The 22,741-nt window shown below is 41.8% G+C and overlaps 1 protein-coding gene across 3 annotated transcripts in view; it reads left to right on the forward strand.

The window, feature by feature from the left end:
* KCTD1 (potassium channel tetramerization domain containing 1) overlaps positions 1 to 22,469 on the forward strand; it is a 140,318-nt gene extending 117,849 nt beyond the window's left edge. For 2 of the 3 annotated variants that reach the window (XM_088469585.1, XM_088469584.1), the window contains exons 4-6: positions 13,890 to 14,034; positions 16,617 to 16,922; positions 19,197 to 22,466. In XM_088469585.1, coding sequence (XP_088325711.1) covers positions 13,890 to 14,034; positions 16,617 to 16,922; positions 19,197 to 19,355 — 610 coding nt within the window. In that variant the 3' untranslated portion in view covers positions 19,356 to 22,466. Of the gene's footprint in view, positions 1 to 13,889; positions 14,035 to 16,616; positions 16,923 to 19,196 lie in introns of all 3 variants that reach the window. The other variant, XM_088469583.1, reaches the window with a different exon arrangement.
* The last annotated feature ends 272 nt before the right edge of the window (positions 22,470 to 22,741 follow it).

Consider the following 22,741-nt stretch of genomic DNA (forward strand, 5'->3'; position numbering starts at 1 on the left):
TTAAAAGGTATATAATTCTGGTTAACACTTTGCGAAGTTCATATTTATGTTACTTATAACCTTTGCTTCAGATATATTGGGATTAAACAAGCTGGCAATGGCCTGTGTGTACAAAAAGAAAGAAGAAAAAAAACACCCCTTATCAGCCATCTTGACTTGTCACAGCAAAATAAATAACCATATAATTGTGAATGTAAATCTTTTCTATTCTATTTGCAAAAAGTGCCCATGATTACGAAAAACAGCAGCTGGATTAAATTACATTAAAGGTTATTATCTGCACTATGCAAAATAATGGAATTCATTATTGTTTGTGTCCTAATCCTAAGGGCTGCAGCATTTTACATATGTTGTTAGACACCCTGTAGCTGTCATGAAACTACATGACCCATGTTGGCATGACATGTGTTGCTTAGTCTTGTCTTGTGCAGACAGAGGTGTAACACTGGACGCTCCAATAAAATAATTTACATACATTCTGAAATGCTGCTATTTATGGTAATATGTTACAGAGAACCAGCCAGTTTAGTGGCAAAAGCCGTTCCCTAATTAGCACTAATATTTATGGTGCTTAATAATGAAAAGTTCCCATGTCTGAAACAAACCCAATCTGCAGCAAGGAAAATTGAGTCATCCTACAGTAGACGTCTCCAGCATCATCTATAGTATTATTATTGTCGTTTATTTATATGGCGCCACAAGGTGTCCGCAGCGCTTTACAAGGTATATAGACAGAATATACAAAACAAGAACTAAGTCACTTACAGTATACAACATTGCCTAAGGGAAAGGTGTCGTTGTAGACAGTGGGGAGGAGGTAATGGTATAAGTGAAAAGAAGGAAAGCACATGAGGGAAGAGGGCCCTGCTCATGACAGCTTACAGTCTACAGGGGAGGGGCAGACAGACACGGGAGAGACCGGGGTAAATTTACCAAGAATCGTGTCTGACCCGTGTCTGTCCATTTTTAAGCACTGGTAGGAACCCGAATCAGATTGGGTAGTATTTTTGGTTTTTAGTAAATGTGGGTATTTTCCAAGCATCCGTGTTTGTCAGTACCCGTGTTAAATCCCCGTGTTTACTGCCTGTGTTTCCCTCCCAAACAAGCAGCCTGCACATATCAGTGAGATACGTTCAGGTTGCGTGTGTGTGTCTAAAAAGTTATTTAAAAAAAAAAAATGGGTGCCCTCCCCCCCAAAAAAAAGCATAACCAGCGTCGGGCTCCTGAGTCAGTCGTGGTTCTAAAAATATGGGGGAAAGAACGTGTAGGGTTCCCCTGTATTTTAGGAAACAGCACTGGTCTCTCAGAGCCGGTTCCGGTTTTAAAAATAGGGAAAGAAAATGCATGGTGTTAAAACCAGCACTGGACTCAAATCTAGCCAGGGTGTAATGCCACAGCCAGGGGACCCTTTCACCGAGTCTCCCCAAGCTAGTCAGCACAAGCCAGGGATCTCAGGGGAGGTAGGGACTTTCCCCTCCCCCAGTAAAGAGGTCCCCCCTCTCCCGAGCACCCCAGCCCAGGCTTACTCTGAAGCCCAGGCCTCTTCCCTGCACCCCTGGCTGGAGGGTGCAGGGGTAATAGTTGGAAAATTAGTTGATACTATTGTTTTTTTACAGTAGAACTACAGGTGCCAGCATGCCTGCCCTTTTGCATGCGCTGGCACCTGTACCCCCACTGTTAAAAAAAAAAAAATAGTCAGTACAGAATTTAAAAGTTTATTACATACCTAATACACTCACACATACTGTACTTACCTTCTAACAGATGTTCACGTCCCCTTCTCCAGTAGAATTTCCACGGGTTTACCTGTGGAAAAAAATCCAATACACCCCTTCTCCTGTAGGCTCCACAGGTTTTGGCAAAATAAAAAAACGAGTACCCGATCCATTCTGGACATGTAGAGATGATTGTGTTAATACATACATCTATACTAGGGGTGTGCACCGGCCACTTTTCGTGTTTTGGTTTTGGATCTGGATCTTTCTTCGTGTTTTGGATCTGGATTGGTTTTGCCAAAACCACCCTTCCGTGTTTTGGGTTCTGGGTTTTGTGTTTTGGATCTGTATTTTTTTGAAAAAAAGCATAAAAACAGCTAAAATCACAGAATTTGTAGGTTTTTCTGCTCCTATGCTATTATTAACCTCAATAACCTTAATTTCCACTCATTTCCAGTCTATTCTGAATACCTCACACCTCACAATAGTGTTTTTATGTCCAAAAGGTTGCACCGAGGTAGCTGGATGACTATGCTAAGCGACACGAGTGGGCGGCACAAACACGTGACCCATCTAGGCGTGAAACTGCAGTGGCAGACAGGATGGCATTGAAAAACTAGGCCCCAAACTGTACATAATGCAAAGAAAAAAAAGAGGTGCAAGATGGAATTGTCCTTGGGCCCTCCCACCCACCCTTATGTTGTATAAACAGGACATGCACACTTTAACAAAGCAATCATTTCAGCGCCAGGGTCTGCCACACAACTGTGGCTGAAATGATTGGTTCGTTTGGGCCCCCACAAAACAAGCTGGCAATTAATCTGTCCCTGCACAAACTGGCTCTACGGAGGCAAGAAGTCGTCCTCATCCTCCTCATCCACAGATTCCTCACCCTCTTCAGTGTTATGTACATCCTCATCCTCACAGAGTATTAATTCGTCCCTGCTGGAACCACAGGTCCCTCTGTACGTTCTGGAGGCTGGTCTCCCTGGAAGAGTTGATCATTCATTTTATGAACATCATCTTCTCCACATTTTGTGGAAGCAACCTCCTACGCCTTTCGCTAACAAGGTTCCCGGCTGCACTAAACACTCTTTCGGAGTACACACTGGAGGGGGGGCAACTCAGGTAAAATAGAGCCAGTTTGTACAGGGACCTCCAAATTGCTTCTTTTTCCTGCCAGTACAGGTACGGACTGTCTGACATGCCTACTTGGATGCTGTCACCGATGTAATCCTTTAACAGACAGACGCACGCTTGTCGCTGCTGCTTTGAGGATTCAAGTGCGGCTACAGCCCACACAATTCACAAAGACAGAAAAAAAAAAAGAATATTTTTATTGTTTGTGGAGCACACTTTGAGGGTTACACCACCCTCTAACAGACAGACGCACGCTTGTCGCTGCTGCTTTGAGGATGCAAGTGCGGCTACAGCCCACACAATTCACAAAGACAGAAAAAAGAAGAAGAATATTTTTATTCTTTGTGTAGCACACTTTGAGGGTGTCACCACCCTTTAACAGACAGACGCACGCTTGTCGCTGCTGCTTTAAGGATGCAGGTGCGGCTACAGCCCACACATTTCACAAAGACCGAAAAAAAAAGAACAATATTTTAATTGTTTGTGTAGCACACTTTGAGGGTGTCACCACCCTTTAACAGACAGACGCACGCTTGTCGCAGCTGCTTTAAGGATGCAGGTGCGGCTACAGCCCACACAATTCACAAAGACAGAAAAAAGAACAATATTTTAATTGTTTGTGTAGCACACTTTGAGGGTGTCACCACCCTTTAACAGACAGACGCACGCTTGTCGCTGCTGCTTTAAGGATGCAGGTGCGGCTACAGCCCACACAATTCACAAAGACAGAAAAAAGAAGAATATTTTTATTGTTTGTGTAGCACACTTTGAGGGTGTCACCACCCTTTAACAGACAGACGCACGCTTGTCGCTGCTGCTTTGAGGATGCAAGTGCGGCTACATCGCACACAAGTCACAAACACATTAAAAAAATAGTTTTTTATTTTTTGGAGCACTTCGTGAGTTACACCACCCTTTAACAGACAGACGCACGCTTGTCGCTGCTGCTTTAAGGATGCAGGTGCGGCTACAGCCCACACAATTCACAAAGACAGAAAAAAGAAGAAGAATATTTTTATTGTTTGTGTAGCACACTTTGAGGGTGTCACCACCCTTTAACAGACAGACGCACGCTTGTCGCTGCTGCTTTGAGGATGCAAGTGTGGCTACATCGCACACAAGTCACAAACACATTAAAAAAATGTTTTTGATTTTTTGGAGCACTTTGAGAGTTACAACACCCTTTAACAGACAGACGCACGCTTGTCGCTGCTGCTTTGAGGATGCAAGTGCGGCTACAGCCCACACAATTCACAAAGACAGAAAAAAAAAGAACAATATTTTAATTGTTTGTGTAGCACACTTTGAGGGTGTCACCACCCTTTAACAGACAGACGCACGCTTGTCGCTGCTGCTTTAAGGATGCAGGTGCGGCTACAGCCCACACATTTCACAAAGACAGAAAAAAAAAGAACAATATTTTAATTGTTTGTGTAGCACACTTTGAGGGTGTCACCACCCTTTAACAGACAGACGCACGCTTGTCGCTGCTGCTTTGAGGATGCAGGTGGAATCTAGACGGGATTTGGAACCGAGGACACACTACCTCCATCAATTGTCTAAATCCCACTGCACTAATGTTGGATACCGGACGCACGTCTAACACCAACATAGCAGTCAAGGCCTCAGTTATACGTTTTGCTTCAGGATGACTGCTGTCGTACTTCATCCTCATCGCTAGGGACTGTTGGAGGGTCAATTGTTTAGTAAAAGTAGTGATGTTCCTACTTCCTCTCTGGGATGATGAACAACTCCCAGCAGCAGCAACAGCACTAGTAGGAAGTGGTTCTTGATCTTTCCCTATTTTATTTTTATCAGAGAAAGTTTGGTCCTCCATTTATGTTATATTGATATATATACGTGCGGCTAAAGCGCACACAAACACAGAAAATATTTTTTTATTTTTGCTGGAGAGTAGTGCACTTTGTGGGTTACACCACCCTTTAAGAAATGAGCCAGCCGGCTCTTTACTTATGGGACACAGGCGCACGCTTGGCGCTGCTCCTTTGTTGATGCACGTGCAGCCACAGTGCACACAAGTCACAAACACAGAAAATATATATTTTTTTAGTTTGGAGTGTACTTTGGGGGTTACAGAACCCTTTAACGGTCAAGCCAGCCGGCCCTTTACTTATGACACAGGCGCACGCTTGGCACTACTTTGTTGATGCACGTGCGGCTACTGCGCACACAATTCACAAACACAGAAAATAATTTTTTTTTGGTTTGGACTGGAGTGTACTTTCGGGGGTTACAGCACCCTTTAACGGTCAAGCCAGCCGGCCCTTTACTTATGACACAGGCGCACACTTGGCACTACTTTGTTGATGCACGTGCGGCTACTGCGCACACAATTCACAAACACAGAAAATAATTTTTTTTTTGGTTTGGACTGGAGTGTACTTTCGGGGGTTACAGCACCCTTTAACGGTCAAGCCAGCCGGCCCTTTACTTATGACACAGGCGCACACTTGGCACTACTTTGTTGATGCACGTGCGGCTACTGCGCACACAATTCACAAACACAGAAAATAATTTTTTTTCGGTTTGGACTGGAGTGTACTTTGGGGGTTACAGCACCCTTTAATGGTCAAGCCAGCCGGCCCTTTACTTATGACACAGGCGCACGCTTGGCACTACTTTGTTGATGCACGTGCGGCTACTGCGCACACAATTCACAAACACAGAAAATAATTTTTTTTTTGGTTTGGACTGGAGTGTACTTTCGGGGGTTACAGCACCCTTTAACGGTCAAGCCAGCCGGCCCTTTACTTATGACACAGGCGCACGCTTGGCACTACTTTGTTGATGCACGTGCGGCTACTGCGCACACAATTCACAAACACAGAAAATAAATTTTTTTTTGGTTTGGACTGGAGTGTACTTTGGGGGTTACAGCACCCTTAACGGTCAAGCCAGCCGGCCCTTTACTTATGACACAGGCGCACGCTTGGCACTACTTTGTTGATGCACATGCGGCTACTGCGCACACAATTCACAAACACAGAAAATAATTTTTTTTTTGGTTTGGACTGGAGTGTACTTTGGGGGTTACAGCACCCTTTAACGGTCAAGCCAGCGGGCCCTTTACTTATGACACAGGCGCACGCTTGGCACTACTTTGTTGATGCACGTGCGGCTACTGCGCACACAATTCACAAACACAGAAAATAATTTTTTTTTTGGTTTGGACTGGAGTGTACTTTCGGGGGTTACAGCACCCTTTAACGGTCAAGCCAGCCGGCCCTTTACTTATGACACAGGCGCACGCTTGGCACTACTTTGTTGATGCACGTGCGGCTACTGCGCACACAATTCACAAACACAGAAAATAAATTTTTTTTTGGTTTGGACTTGAGTGTACTTTGGGGGTTACAGCACCCTTTAACGGTCAAGCCAGCCGGCCCTTTACTTATGACACAGGCGCACGCTTGGCACTACTTTGTTGATGCACATGCGGCTACTGCGCACACAATTCACAAACACAGAAAATAATTTTTTTTTTGGTTTGGACTGGAGTGTACTTTGGGGGTTACAGCACCCTTTAACGGTCAAGCCAGCGGGCCCTTTACTTATGACACAGGCGCACGCTTGGCACTACTTTGTTGATGCACGTGCGGCTACTGCGCACACAATTCACAAACACAGAAAATAATTTTTTTTTTGGTTTGGACTGGAGTGTACTTTCGGGGGTTACAGCACCCTTAACGGTCAAGCCAGCCGGCCCTTTACTTATGACACAGGCGCACGCTTGGCACTACTTTCTTGATGCACGTGCGGCTACTGCGCACACAATTCACAAACACAGAAAATAATTTTTTTTTTGGTTTGGACTGGAGTGTACTTTCGGGGGTTACAGCACCCTTAACGGTCAAGCCAGCCGGCCCTTTACTTATGACACAGGCGCACGCTTGGCACTACTTTGTTGATGCACGTGCGGCTACTGCGCACACAATTCACAAACACAGAAAATAATTTTTTTTTTGGTTTGGACTGGAGTGTACTTTCGGGGGTTACAGCACCCTTAACGGTCAAGCCAGCCGGCCCTTTACTTATGACACAGGCGCACGCTTGGCACTACTTTGTTGATGCACGTGCGGCTACTGCGCACACAATTCACAAACACAGAAAATATATTATATTTTTAGCACTTGGGGGGAGCACCCCTGATGGACAGAGCACCCCCTGGACAACACTACAGCACCTCTTTAGGACTGGGACACTGCACAGGACTTTGGAGTGGACACAGCCCCTATGGAGAACTGACTGCACAACACAGTCCAGCCAGCCCCTATGGACTTTGAAGTAGTGGACACAGCCCCTATTAACAACAGCAGCACAGCACAACACAGCCAGCCCCTATGGACTTTGAAGTAGTGGACAACAGCAGCACTACACTACACTACACTACACAGCCCTAACTCCCACCCTCCCTCTTCACTGTCCACAGCCGAGTGAGAAAATGGCGCCGACGCGGGTACCTTATATAGGATCCAAAACCCGCGAGACTCGGAAGGCGGGATGATGACGTTTTGCCTCGATTTCAGATCCGAGTCAGGCGGGAAAAGTCGAGCCTGACTCGGATCGGACTCGGATCGGGGGGGCTCGGGGGGGTTCGGATTTCAGAAATCCGAACCCGCTCACCCCTAATCTATACCATGCTGAATGACAGAGCCTGCTGGTCTCTGTTATTCAGCGTGGTAGAGATATATGTTATTAACACATACATCTCTACATGTACGTATGGATCGGGTACTAATGTTTTTATTTTGCCAAGACCCATTTATTGAACCCCAAAAGGCAGAAACATACACAGATCACACAGATCTGTGTATGTTTCTGCTAGACACGCTGCCCAGGAGGGGTTCTATTTGAAAGTTCTATTTTTACACCGTGTTTGGTTTTATTACACCCGTGATTCTAATCACGATTTTTGTTAAACTCCCCTGTTGTACTCCTGTCTATGGAAAGTACTGCCATGTTCAGACAATGGATTATTCATGTCTAGTTGTATTTTCGGGTGCATTTTAAGTTCAAAATCGTCCGTGATCACCTCTAAAGATACAGAAAATACCCCGTTTTTTTCATAGTAAATTCTTGTGTTTGAAAAAATTTAAATTTACCCCCCGTAATTGCAATCTCGGACCAACGCGATTCTTAGTAAATTTACCCCACAGAGAGTTGAGACAGTGAACAAGGAGAATAGGGCAGTGGGTTAGGATGAAAGCTGGATGGCTTTGATGAAGAAGTGGGTTTTGAGAGCCTGTTTGGAGACTCTGGTATGGAGAAGTAGAGAATTCCCGAGCAAAGGGAGCAGCATGTGCAACGTCTTGGAGGCGAGAGTGGAAGGAAGTGATCAGTTGTGAGGGAAGGCGGCATTTATTTTGAAGCACAGTGGGCAGGCGGGATTGAAGGAAGATAAGGACAAAGATGTAAATAGGAATGGAAGGGGAAGGGGGCCTAGTGTCGGGCTTGTAGGAGAGAAGAGGCAGACACAGTACATTTGGAGAGAAAGATGAGCTGGGCAGCAACATTGAGGACAGACTGGAGTGGAGAGATTGTTACTAACTGCTCTCGGCACACATGAGCACAGGAGGAGGTCGTACTGTCTGGAGTCAGCTCTGCATATCACCAGTTGTCCTCTGCTGAAGACTTTTCTGTCTCTACACGGGGTGTAGTTATCGGATACTGAAAGATCAACACGGGACTTAAGATAGGTATCCTAATCCCGATGCCGGAATCCAGAAATATGCCAGGCCAAACATGGTAAGTCCGGGGCACCCTTAGCTGTTAGACGGGGAGGTGTTAGGTTTAGGCAGCATAGCAAGGTTAGGGTTTTTTTTGGGGGGGGTTAATGTTAGGCAACACTGGGAGGGTTAGGTGTAGGCACAAAGGCACTAACGGGGATGGTTAGGTTGTGGGGAGGGTTAGGATTAGGCTACAAGAAGGGAGGGTTAGGGGGAGAAGGGGGAAGGGGAAGTATACTTACCCAACTACTGTCAGGATACCAACCATCGGGATGCCGCTGTCATCTATTTTGACAGGAGGCATCCAGACAGTCGGCATTACATACCGATTCCCTCTACACACTGTAAAACTCTCCAGTGATGCCTCCATCATGCACATCTACTCCTTTTGGTGTAAGATGCCAGAAGTGGCGGCTGCACTGATGCGGCATGGAGCACATGTCAGGTTATGTTTTGTTTTAATGTATTCAATGAGAAACTCATGTCAGTTCATTAGATCAGAAATATGCTGGGTTCTGAATATAATGCTACTTATTTGTGGTGTCTGCACTATTTCTTGTGCACATGTGAGTCCTAGTAACATTACCACTGGTGTTTCTTGTAGAAGCTGGAAGTCTAGTATAGTATAAAAAAAATAAAATGACCTAAAATAACCCAGCTGGGCTTACCTAATGAAGAGAACAGTGGCCCTGATTCAGAGCCGGACGCTCTGACCAGAGCGCTCGCTCTGAATCAGGGCCCTCCTCCATTAATATGGAGCGTCCTCCTGGACGCTCGTATAGCTGTGGGTCACTACCCACAGCATATACGAGCGTGCAAAAAGATGGTCGCGATGGTCTTGACCATCGCGACCATCGGACTTGCGAGGGAAACCCTGCGGTTGGGTTTCCCAGCCGCAAGGCCAGGAGTGATTTTGGCTCTATCAGAGCCAAAATCACTCCCACTGACATCACTAGTGATGTCAGTGGGGCCGGCTTCAGACGGTAGGCGTTCCCATGGGAACGCCTCCGTCTGGCAGGCACGCCCCCGGCACGCCCACCAAAGGGGGCGTGCTGTCAATCAACATCGACAGCACGCCCCCTTTGGTGCGAGACTCGGAGCGATGGAAAGTCCTTCGCTCGCCGGGTCTCGCGCATGCGCACGACGGAGCTCCCTCCGTCGTGCGCATGCGCAGTGGGGACCATCGACCCACTTGCGAGCGTACTGCCGCTCGCGAGTGGGTCTGAATGACCCCCAGAATAAGGAAATAATACATCATAAAGATACACAATGCCACTGTGAATTCAGCGGCTACAGCGACAAAATCTTGCTGCTGCGCACAGCTCACAGGCTGTTACATTTGAGCCAATAAGTATTTATATTGGGCAGGACTAATTACGTGAATGTAATAAGGGGCAAAACTATGGTTAAATAAATGTTTCCCACTTTCTATTTTTTTCTTCCTGCTTACTGATCCACATACAATGACAATAAAGATATTTTATTCGATAAGCCTGTGTAATTGTGGCCTAAGTATAAATATTTCTGATAATGACCAAGTGAACAATCTCTGGACATGATGGAATTTAAAATACTTTTTAGGTGGTTTTTGTGCCACAGTGTAGCAATATGTGTAAGATACTGAGGTATAGAAGTACAGTGTGGATATCTTGTAATACCAATATATGATCTGAGAATACACAGTTCAATCCTTTTGAGAATGTTTATAGAGCAGATTTGAACCTGTAAATGTATGTGTGGTTGCTTTTTAGCCAAGGGAGTGGGATCACTCACAATTTTGCCTAAGACCACAGCCATGAACATCTTTCCAGAGTAACTTCTCCCAACCATCCAAGAACAGTTTGGTGATGAACAATGCCTTTTCCAGCATGATGGAGCACCTTGTCATAAGGCAAAAGTGATAACTAAGTGGCTCGGGGAACAAAACATCAAAATTTTGGATCCATGGCCAGGAAACTCCCCAGACCTTAATCCCATTGAGAACTTGTGGTCAATCCTCAAGAGGCGGGTGGACAAACAAAAACCCACAAATTCTGACAAACCCCAAGAATTGATTAGGCAAGAATGTGCGGCCATCGGTCAGTATGTGGCCCAGAAGTTGATTGACAGCATGCCAGGGCGAATTGCAGAGGTCTTGAAAAAGAAGGGTCAACACTGCAAATATTGACTGCATAAACTTAATATAATTGTCAATAAAAGCCTTTGACACTTATGAAATGCTTGTAAATTTACTTCAGTTTACCATAGAAACATCTGACAAAAAGGTCTAAAAACACTGAAGCAGCAAACTTTGTGAAAACCAATACTTGTGTCATTCTCAAAACTTTTGGCCATGGCTGTACACTAGCTTTTTATATTTCTTTAGCTGTAAATATACCCATTTTATAAATCGTGTCGCCCCAGTGATCAAAATGTCGAACAACGAACGATATTGCATGACATCATTCTGAGAGTGGATTTTTTTTTATGTTTCTATTCATTTTCATTAAAAAATCGTTCGTCTTTCGTCGTTTACCACGACAGATATTTCTAATATCTGTCAGCGATAAACGATAATTGACCAACATGTTGGAGAGACAAAAGACCCAATTTGTCGGCCGCGGGAGTGCGCATTTTTATCGTTCAGAGCCTATCCATTAGCAGATAAATTGAACGACTGAACAATAAATCGTTAATCGTTCAAATTTATCTGCTAATGGATAGGCCCCTTTACTCTATATTAAAGATATTTCCCAAGGGTTTATTACCATTTTTTGGTTTGACATATTGCAAAGACATATTGCAGCTTCTGTTGTCATTCAGAGTGGTCATTTGCATATACTCAAGAAACACATCCAACATAGATTGTATTTATAATTTTGAACATTTTTCATGATGGAATGCTATGGAGGACCGAAAGGATTGAACAAAATGTGTAAATAATTCTGTATAAAAGCAGCTGTTTGTGATACAGTACATATGTAGACATGTTGAACTTCTGATTAAACAGGTATTTATGATTTGCTTCTATCCCATATACTTCAATTTTGTTAGTGTCCTTGCGCACTGGATATTTCCCTATGTCTCGGGGTGTGCTGCAGGTAGATTAGAGGTGCCTATAGCCTCTATAGTTAGAACACAAAAAGTGGGTATAGATTACCGCGCTCACCCCTTATTGGTGTATTTATGTATGTATATATGGGGGTGTTGTCCCGTATATCAGCTAGATAGTGGTATTAATATCAGTGGTTTGTCCTATATACAGAACTTGCAGACTATGTATCTCTACAGACAATTGTGGTGTAAATGCCAATTTATTGGATGATTTCCATAGTTATGGTCACACACATTAATGGAAATAGAAATATAAACATGTATAGAAAGAAAAGCAAAGGAAGGGGGGGGTGGACATATATAACACAGTAATTAATACAAAGATTATTTGTCACATGCATGCACGTGGTAGTGCATTATCATTACATATGAAGGTTAAGCATAAACAGCATAAAGAAAGTTTAACACTGGTATACAGTGTCTGTGCAGAAATTGATGGGTAAATGTGTATAGTCAGTAGCAGAGAACGGTGTCCCGTTCTACTGCTGGATAAGAAAAAGGTCTGCCGATTGTTTGTAAACCTCAGATGGTAGTACCTCAGTCACTTAGAGTGGCCTCAGAGCAACGGTGCTGTGCCGGAGTTCACACTGGCTTCCTTAATAGGGGATGCAGCAAACGGCGTACCTGTTGGGCGGACCACAGGGCATCGACCTCTATTTGGAGCCTGCTGGTTGGATTGGTGCAACTGCGGATTGCCCTGTTATGAGCTCTCCGCGGGGTTCCTGGTCCTTCCTCTCCGATGTATGCAGCCTCAGATCTCACTTTTAGCAATCTGCTCGACCACTTCCAGGTTTTGCTCCGGTCACGTGACACGGCTCTGGATGTTTTTCAGAGGTGGAGGTTTGTGAGTAACCGCAGGTAGTGTAGGATGTCCTGTATTGCCCCAACGCGTTTCAGCCCTTTAGGCCTTGCTCTGATTGCACACCCCCAGAGGAATGCCTAAAGGGCTGAAATGCGTTGGGACAATGCAATGCCCTGTGGTCCGCCCAACAGGTACGCCGTTTGCTGCATCCCCTATTAAGGAAGCCAGTGTGAACTCCGGCACAGCACCGTTGCTCTGAGGCCACTCTAAGTGACTGAGGTACTACCATCTGAGGTTTACAAACAATCGGCAGACCTTTTTCTTATCCAGCAGTAGAACGGGACACCGTTCTCTGCTACTGACTATACACATTTAAATATCAATTTCTGCACAGACACTGTATACCAGTGTTAAACTTTCTTTATGCTGTTTATGCTTAACCTTCATATGTAATGATAATGCACTACCACGTGCATGCATGTGACAAATAATCTTTGTATTAATTACTGTGTTATATATGTCCACCCCCCCTTCCTTTGCTTTTCTTTCTATACATGTTTATATTTCTATTTCCATTAATGTGTGTGACCATAACTATGGAAATCATCTAATAAATTGGCATTTACACCACAATTGTCTGTAGAGATACATAGTCTGCAAGTTCTGTATATTGGACAAACCACTGATATTAATACCACTATCTAGCTGATATACGGGACAACACCCCCATATATACATACATAAATACACCAATAAGGGGTGAGCGCGGTAATCTATACCCACTTTCTCTATCCCATATACTTGGTTGCTGGACAATGTAGAATAAAAAGAAATGTTTAGTGATGGGACCTTAACAGTGCCACCCAGTGGCCAAAGTATCCTGATGTAGAATGTTAATGTATTTAAAAAACACACAGCGCACACATGGTTTTACTGTGCCAAACTAAAAAAGATACTAAGAGAATACAAGTTGGAAAATAATATGGTACAAGGTTTCTTCCAAAAAAAACAACAACCCCTTTCAGTCTTTCATCTTCCATTTTTTTTTTACTCCTCTATGTTTATATGTTGCTGGTAAATGAAAGTCTGTGTTAAATGAAGTAAATAACTTTTTACTATAGCTATTCTCACGCTACAAACAGGTGAGGCACACATGTCACCATTGTTTATCATAGCTAGCAGGAACAGATTGCAGTTTATTGCTCTGCCCAATGTGCTGAATATGTCATTATTGTCTTCCTGGGGATAGCAGCCTCGTAATGCTCCTGAAAACAGAGCTTTTAGTATTGTGCATTAAGCCTTTTTTACATCAACTATATTGTCTATAGTTTTCTGTTTGGATATATATACGCGTATATTTTTTTTTAATACAAGTTAATTGTCTCTCTGCAGAATTGGAAGACTCTTCGATGGTACAGAGCCCATTGTTTTGGACAGTTTAAAGCAACATTACTTTATAGACCGAGACGGTCAAATGTTTCGTTATATATTGAATTTCCTGCGTACATCGAAGCTTCTAATCTCGGATGATTTTAAAGTGAGTAACCCTCCATTCTCTTTGAGATTAATCTGTAATTGACCAATCAGTTAACACAATTTTTATAAAGGAAATTAGCGGGAAAAGTATATATTTGACCAATAACGTGTTAAATTATGGCCTACGTATGCTTAGTAATCCAAATAGACTGCAATTTAATTTTACTAATGCCGGACATAAACTTAACAATTATCTGTCAAAGATCTGTCCAATCTGGCTGATTGGAATGAAAACCTGGTAATATATTGGAGTAAATGACATTCGACCATAGGGTCCCAAACACTGGAAAATGGACAAATTGGTTCAATTTGTTTGATTGAACCAATTTGCCTGAATAACCATTTTTGTCTGTTTTCCTGTATTTTTGAGCAAATGGTCGCTTGTCATTTGCTCCCGTACACTACCAGATTTTCCTTCCAACCAGACAAGATGTCTGACAGATAATTATATAGTTGTATGCACAGCATAAACAATTGGGTGGTCTGCTTAATTCTCCTTATGTATACTTCTCCAAATAAGGCATTACTTTACCTCTAATCTTCTAGTATTCGATATATTCTTTAGTGTGATAGGTGTAAAATTGAACTCTCGGGCATATTCCATTGGGGGCGAGAAAAGCAAAAATTCCGCACCTGCGAGGTTTTGCCTGCAGGTGCAGGATTTTTGCTATTCAATTATGTGCGGATTTTTTCTTTTTTTGTGCTCCGGTAGCTTTTTATTCTCGCACCTCCAGAGCAAGTGTGATTTTTCTAAAATCGTTAATTTTAGTCAAAATCAGCAGGACTTGCTCTGGGACCCCGGCGGCACCCCGCTCCCTGAGGACTAATTAAGCAATTGGAAGTTTCCAATTAGCTTAATTAGTCCATAATTACTTACCTTCTGCAGCGCTGTCTTCTGCATCTTCTTCTGCATCCAGCGTCCGAAGCCGGGTCTTCTGCAGCAGAGTGTGTATGTCAGTGTGTGTGAGTGTTTGTAAGTGTGTATGAGTGTTGTGTGTGTGGCCCCCCCAGTGTCTATGTACCCACCGGAATGGGTGGTGGGAGAACTACATCTCCCAGCAGCCCTTGCCCCTCCCACCAGCCTTTGGAGCATCCCAGCAGCCCCCTCTCCAGTGAGAAGATAGAGGGGAGGCAGGTGCGGAGACCCCCGGGCAGGTAAGTGCAGAATTTTTTTACATTTTTTTTTTACGCAGCATGAGGTTTTCAGAGCTGAAAACCCCGCGACTTCTCTTTTCCTCGCTAAACCTCGCGCCCAATTGAATATGCCCCATAAATTGCCATAAAATAAAATAAGATCGAATAGTGAGTTTATTTTTGTAATAGGTGAAAACCATACTTTTCTATTATACTTATTTGTACTATTTTTTGATTTGCTGAAGTTAATTTTGTAAACACATGGTTATTAAACTGTTTTGTTTTTTTTGTTAATAGCTACAGTGCTGCCTGCCCTCGACTGAGAGCTTTGATCCAGGATTATATGTTTGTTATAGATATAGTGATTTGCCTGATACCTGTAGTAGCAAGAGACAAATTTAAACTATTTGGGGATAGCGGCAAGACAAATGTGGTGTGACAATTTTTCATTATTCTGCATTGTTTCTGTTTTTAACTACCAAGGCTGTCAAGTTCGAGTAAAAGACCATTTTGGATGGAGTCTGTATGCGTGACTCAAAATAAAAACTTATATAAATATCAGTATACCCATGTACAGGCACCTATGTGTTGTTGAACACCACAATAAAAAAGACCAGCACAGCAGTGTTTATCTGTTCTGAAAACAATAAAGTTTTGTTCAAAACAGCAAAACAATTGCTTCATAGTGTAGTGAAGTTGAAGTGTCCCTTGTCCAGACTGATCTATGTAACACATATTATGATACTAAAAAGGTTGATTTTGGTACAGTACATGCCAGGGGTAGATGAGGAGTACTAAACTAATGTTGGTACAGCAGGGGTGAGGGTTATCAGCATTGTGCATTAGTTACAGGAGAATACATTCACTTGTTATCCTACGGTCACATACAGTAACTAACAAGTAAGTAATCAATTACTCATTGGCAGATGTGGTCACTCTACATTTTTGGAGGAATTAAATTATTTCTATCAACATCATAAGGACTATTTCTGTCCAAAGGAAAGTATAGAAAAATAATATATTATACTATTATAATTAAACCATGCTGCCGTCACTTACTATACTGTGATAATTACCAGTTACTATATGCAGCTGTCTCACAGTATGCTGCAATATAATCAACACATCCTTTTGTCATAGTTTACATATATTCTACTATTTCATGACCTAAACTACTATTTGAACTTTGATGAAAACATGTGTTGCACAGATTTAATTAAACAAAGGGTTCAAATTACAGATTAGATAGAATGCATGTTAAAAATAAATTTGCCTTTTATGACAGTTGGACGACAGTAGTAAAATAGAGTAGTCAAAGTTTTGGCGTACAGACCCCCTGCTAATTTTTGTCTCATTGTTCTTATGTAATAATGGGCTGTGTCCATTGATTCTATGTGCTTCCATAATTTGTTATGGCATTCTATATTTTTTTGTATTGCATTATTCCAGGACTACACTCTGCTGTATGAAGAAGCAAAGTACTTCCAGCTTCAGCCAATGCTTCTGGAACTGGAAAGGTGGAAGCAGGACAGAGAAGCAGGACGTTTCTCCAGGCTCTGTGAGTGCTTGGTTGTCAGAGTCGCCCCAGATCTTGGTGAAAGGATTACGTTGAGTGGAGACAAGTCTCTAATAGAGGAAGTTTTCCCAGAAATTGGGGATGTGATGTGTAACTCTGTCAATGCGGGCTGGAACCACGACTCTACACATGTAATTAGATTTCCACTTAACGGATACTGCCACCTCAACTCCGTTCAGGTAAAAAGAAAAAAACTTGTGTTCTAGATTTAATACTTCTACTGCTGCCCCTTTAAAGGGGACACTAGCCTCCTGTGAATTCCATATAATACATTATAAATGGGCTATGTTACTGTTAACATTTTTTGGTTATATGTTCAACATCTTCATACACCTCTGGTAGAACACAGATTGAAAGAATACTTAATAAGACTTTAAAATAATTACTTGTACTTCTCATTTTGCTGTGCATGTATTCATTCTGTGCTTTTCAGTAAGTTCTTTATTTCCTCCATGCAGGTTTTTTTTTTTTTTGCATACATATGAGACTGCTCTGCTCTGACAACTTTATTCTAATTGCATAGCTGTCTTGTAAACGGGGCAGAGAAAACGCCATATTTGAATGCTATAAAGGCTTCACTGAATGTCACAGACTACAATTATTCATGGCCTGTAATGTTTTTGGTAAAACGACTTGTGTAAGCTGACCAAACATGGAGACTCAAAGGGGTAAATTTACTAAAGTGAGAGTTTTTAGAAGTGAGTTTTTTAAAAGGGATGTTGCCCATAGCAACCAATCAGATTCTAGCTATTATCTTCTAGAAGGTGCTAGTTAAATGTTAAGTAGAATCTGATTGGTTGCTATGGGCAACATCACTTTTAAAACTCACTTCTAAAAACTCTTACTTTAGTAAATTTACCCCAACTATAATGAAGTTACCACACCGTACATAAATACTCCAGTTTCAGCTCTAAGTAACACACATCATACCTACCAATCATACTGAATTATTTGGGATAGTCCCGCCATCAAGCGATCAGTTAATTTCTCATTTGAGCAGCTGTCTCCTCTGCTTGCGGCATTTAAGTGGTGTGATTTATTTTTTATGTTTCTGGCTTTGTGGACTTGGCCGCTGCCACTGTTGGTGATGTCCCTTGTCCCCATTACAGTTCTTTAATTGTTGGGAGGTATGGATTCACATGCCATGAAATGCAACTCCTGTATATAGCATCCTCTGCGAACACAAACTTCTCTCTCATAACCCAATTAAACCTCTGCTCTAAGCTCAGAAGAATGACATACATACCAAGGAGAAAATGCAGCTCTTATTAGGAGCTAACATTACATTTGTATTCCACATACTCTGTACCTTATGCTCTTAATAACCTGTAAAATTAACTGCAGTGCAATGAGGTCCAGTAAAGCATTATTCATTTACTGAGAAACAGGAGAAAGTATTAACGCATAAGAGATCCTCTGCTTTGGTCTGCACTGCATACACACTTTCCCGTTTTCTTACCTGTATTTAGGAATTTTACAGATGGGTAAATATTACCTTTGGAAAAACCAAGTTTTACTAGAGCAGGCCTGGCCAACCTGTGAAACTACAAGCCCCAGCATACCATTCCACTGATCAGCTGGTAAAGCATGCTGGCACCTGTAACAGCTGGAGAGATACAGGTTACCCAGGCCTGTACTAGAGTTAAACTTATGCAGACTGAAAACCTTAACACAATTATTTAAATAAAAATATAATTTTAAGCGTGTCTCCACATAAATATATTATATTTTTCAATATAATGTGAATATAGAGATAATTAAAAATTACTTTATGCAGCGGTACTTTTCAGCTGCCGCTTCCTCTGGGACTCCTTTAGTGCTGGGTGCAGACCTATTTGGCCATCATTTATGGAGACACATGCAGGAATACAAAAGGTTGACAAGGATGAAGATCGACATGGTCAAAAGGTCAACACATAAATGGTCGACACATGGGGTGTTTGTTTTTTTTTTTTTAGTTAGACACTTACTGGACGGTTAGCTTTTGGCACTTTCCCTGACGGTTAGGCACCAGGAGGGAGGGTTAGGCACCAAGGGGAGGGTTAGGGTTAGATTGAAGATTAGGGTAAAAAAAACACATGTGCCGACCATTTTTGTTTCGACCTTTTGATCAGGTCAATCTTCATCCATGTCGACATTCTGTGTGTTGACATTTGTACCTGTTGCCTGTATTGCCCGTCTACCAGTTGGTGTCTACCTAGACACTGTCGACAATTTTACTGTAGATCTTATAATCCACCCCCGTATAAGCATGTAAAAGGAAAGCAGCACAGACACCTGAGTTAGGTTGCATTATCTCAGTAATCATGTCACCATGCTTTTATCTCAGTAATCATGTCACCATGCTTTTATCTCAGTAATCATGTCACCATGCTTTTATCTCAGTAATCATGTCACCATGCTGTATCACTCCTGCTAATTGCACAATAAATTGTGATTATTTTCTTTCTCAGGTGCTGGAGAGGTTGCAGCATCGCGGCTTTGAGATTGTAGGATCTTGCGGAGGAGGAGTTGACTCTTCTCAATTTAGTGAATATGTATTGAGGCGAGAACTGAAAAGGACATCTCGTGCACCCTCTGTCATTCGGATAAAGCAGGAGCCATTAGATTGAATGGACAATTTTCTTATGCAAAATGGGACGATTTCTGTTCAGCTGGGACCCATGTCCCAGAATCAACACTGATAAGACATTTCAGTCACCTCAAAAGACATTAACAGCTGTTACACAGCGGCATCAGGAATACAAGTCAGGACGGTAACTACAGGATATTAAAAGCATAGAAAAACCTGTAAAATGATAAAAGGGTACTGTAATAACTACACATTATACACACCTGAGACTGTACACTAGAAAATATACCATAAGATGAATTATGTTCCTAGTTTTTCTTCCTTGCAGTATAGAGATTTAGTTGCTTATAATATCCAAAGGGGGTTATGGCACAAAACAACCACTACCGTGATATTTTCTGTTGTCATAACAGACGTTAGAAGGCGTAGTCCCGCAGTACAGTTATGTATACTGGCTTTGAGTTCTTCACTGCCGGAGGTTGTACCTTACATTCTGTGTTCCTCTTGGCAGTGATGTGGTTACTGCCAGCTGATATGCATCGGGCTGATGCATTTAGACATTTGTATACATATTTGTTTTTCGTTTTGTTTTTCTATGACCACCCTTATAATTTACTTGGAATAATGTTATGATCTGTATCTGATCTTTATTTGTGATGGGTTTTTGAAACCTCTTTTCCTAAGAGAAAAAAAAATTGGTTAGCCAGTGATAGGCAGATTAAGCTCTTAGTACTTGAAAGTTAGAACCGCATTAATTCCTCCAGTGCAAATGCATTCCTATCAGACAACCCTGATCTACATACACAAGCTAGCATTATGAATGGAAATTTAAACAACAAGTTACAACAACCCAAGTGTTTACTGATGTGCAATTCTTCCATTAATGCAATTATTAGTTGTTTTTGTAAAAGGTGAGAAAATATCAGTAATGGCCACATCCAATGTGCAGTCCCCTCTTTCTTGTTGGAGTTAGAGCTGTGGACTAACTTGTGTTTTTATTTTCAGGTTTGTTATCGATCATTTGTTTCAAATACATTTAGGGTATTTGCAAATGTGCACACCTTAACCTATTTATTTCCAGATATGATTTGTCTATGGGCATTGAACCGGTCAACTACAGGCAATGGAGGCAGCCATTTTGTGGTCTGACTTAACATTGATGAGAAGGCATTCTATTAAATCACTATGAACGTGTGAACGCACTGAGATTCTTTTCAACACAGATGAGGCCGCCATTGTTTAGGCTAAACCAATATTCATGAGAATGCAGCTCATCCGTTCACTAGGAACCACTGAGGGCACAGAGACCCATAACCTGAGTGATCCAAGTGGTTCGTAGTGAACATATGGGTTCGTGAATATGAGCTCTGTATACTATGTGCTTCCAACAGGGGCACTTTTTAAGGGAATGGGAGTGAGAGAATGTACACACACACAAATAACTGGCTCAGTGGTGTGTTTACTGGAAATCAGGAAGTATGTTCCATCCTTTTAAAAGGAGAGTCCACCTGCCACTTGTAATTGCCCTTAGGGGAGATAGGGGGTTAAAAACGTTGCAGGTTAATTGAGTTAGAGACAATGGCTGCAAAATGCAGTCGGAATGGCAACACTTATATCGCCAATTTTCCCTTGCACAACTTAGAGGTATGGAAGAAAATAGCAGAGAATCAAATATGGACCTAAAGCTGGCCACACATCGAAAGATTATCTGTCCAACCAGCCAACTAGTTGATTGGTTGGAATGAAAATCTGGTAAGGGATGAAAGCAAATGACAATCAGCAATTTGCTCCCAAACGCCAGAAAATGGACCAAAACTGTTGTTTGAACAAATAGTTTAGATCAAACATTTAACAAACTTGTCTAACGACCATTTTCATCTGTTTTCTGGTATTTAGGAGCAAATTGCTGATCATCAGTTACTCCCATACGTTACCAGATTTTCATTCCAACCAATCAACAAGTTGGCTGGTTGGATGTAAGTTGGTCTAGTGTGTGGCCAGCTTAAGACTGTTACTATTGTCAGTGACTCTTGTTACACATGTAGTAATGGCTGTTCCTTGCTAGCTTGCAGTAAAAGTCGGGAAGCAGTTTATATACATTTGATACATTTACCAGATGCATTGATAAGGACCTGATCTTGCCATATGTAAAAGTGAACCAGTTATTTTGTGTGTGTGCGTTTCAAATCTTGTATTCATTTTCCTCATGCAAGAAATTTAGACTTGGGTTTAGTATTTTTATTTTTTTTTAACTCATTCAGACAGCTGTATACTAGGCTATGGTTGTATATCTAATGTCAATTATTTCTCATTTTACAGACCTCCATTTGTTTTTACACTACTGCCATTTGTAGTTTGGTTATAAGTTATGCCTTTGGAATTTTTAATGGGATCACATTTTGAATACATAATTTTTAGTAAACATGGTGATTAAATATTGATTGGCTGTTTCCCTTCCTTCCACTCACTCCAATAGAGGGAAATATAATTGAGTGGTGGTGGTCCCCATCCACATTATAAATGGTTACTTTTAGTTGTAGCTTACCATCAATTTTGCAGCAATGTTTATTTATTTAAGCTTGACTCAAACTCATGTTCTCACTTCTAACACAAGTTTTCTAATAGCTCATTTTAAGCTGGGTGCATACTATACAATGTGTTGGCCAATCTTGCGATCCGCAATGTATGGCAATGACCATCGTATAGTGTGCACCTCCAATTTGCTTGATATATTGTGTGGTCGCATCTTCCCATCAAATATGCTGCACATCATAGAGGATCATAGAGGATAATGCGACGTATGATGCGTTTTGCTAACAATACTATAATGATATATTGTGGCGTCATACAGTGGATCGTGCAGTATGTACGTGGCCACGGTATATCGTTACATTTTGTCAGCCCATCGGAAGATCGCTGGATTGTTCAAGGGTGTACCCAGCTTTAGGGGAGCTTAGTGACAATAATAGAACCGTAATTGGCAACATACATCCTAAGTAACCCTATTATACGCCACCAACCAATATTGTATTTTTAAGGAGCACTAAACAGGGCAAAATAATGTGTGTTCCATTTTTCTGATGTCAACCTCGCAATAATGCAAGTTCAATGTAAAAGAACACTCAACTCCAATATTGAGTTTTTTAAGATATGAATAAACACTCCAATTGTTTCATGTAAATTATTTGCGCAGTAATACACAACCTTAATTTTAAATGGTGGCTTTATTTTTTTAAACTGGCGTTCTAAAGAGAGATCACTACTTATGTAATTGTTTCAAAGTCTACATGAAATTAAGAGGTATATTTACGAAGCAGCAGCTTTGACCCCAAAATGTAAAGTATCACTAATAGTGAGTACAAAGCCTGGTGTGTTCTGCACTTATTACTTCCACTTTAAACTTTGAGTTGCTGCTCGGTATATATA

This window comes from Taudactylus pleione, unplaced genomic scaffold, assembly GCF_031769625.1.
Source record: "Taudactylus pleione unplaced genomic scaffold, aTauple2 ptg000093l, whole genome shotgun sequence".
Taxonomy (NCBI): Eukaryota; Metazoa; Chordata; class Amphibia; order Anura; family Myobatrachidae; genus Taudactylus; species Taudactylus pleione.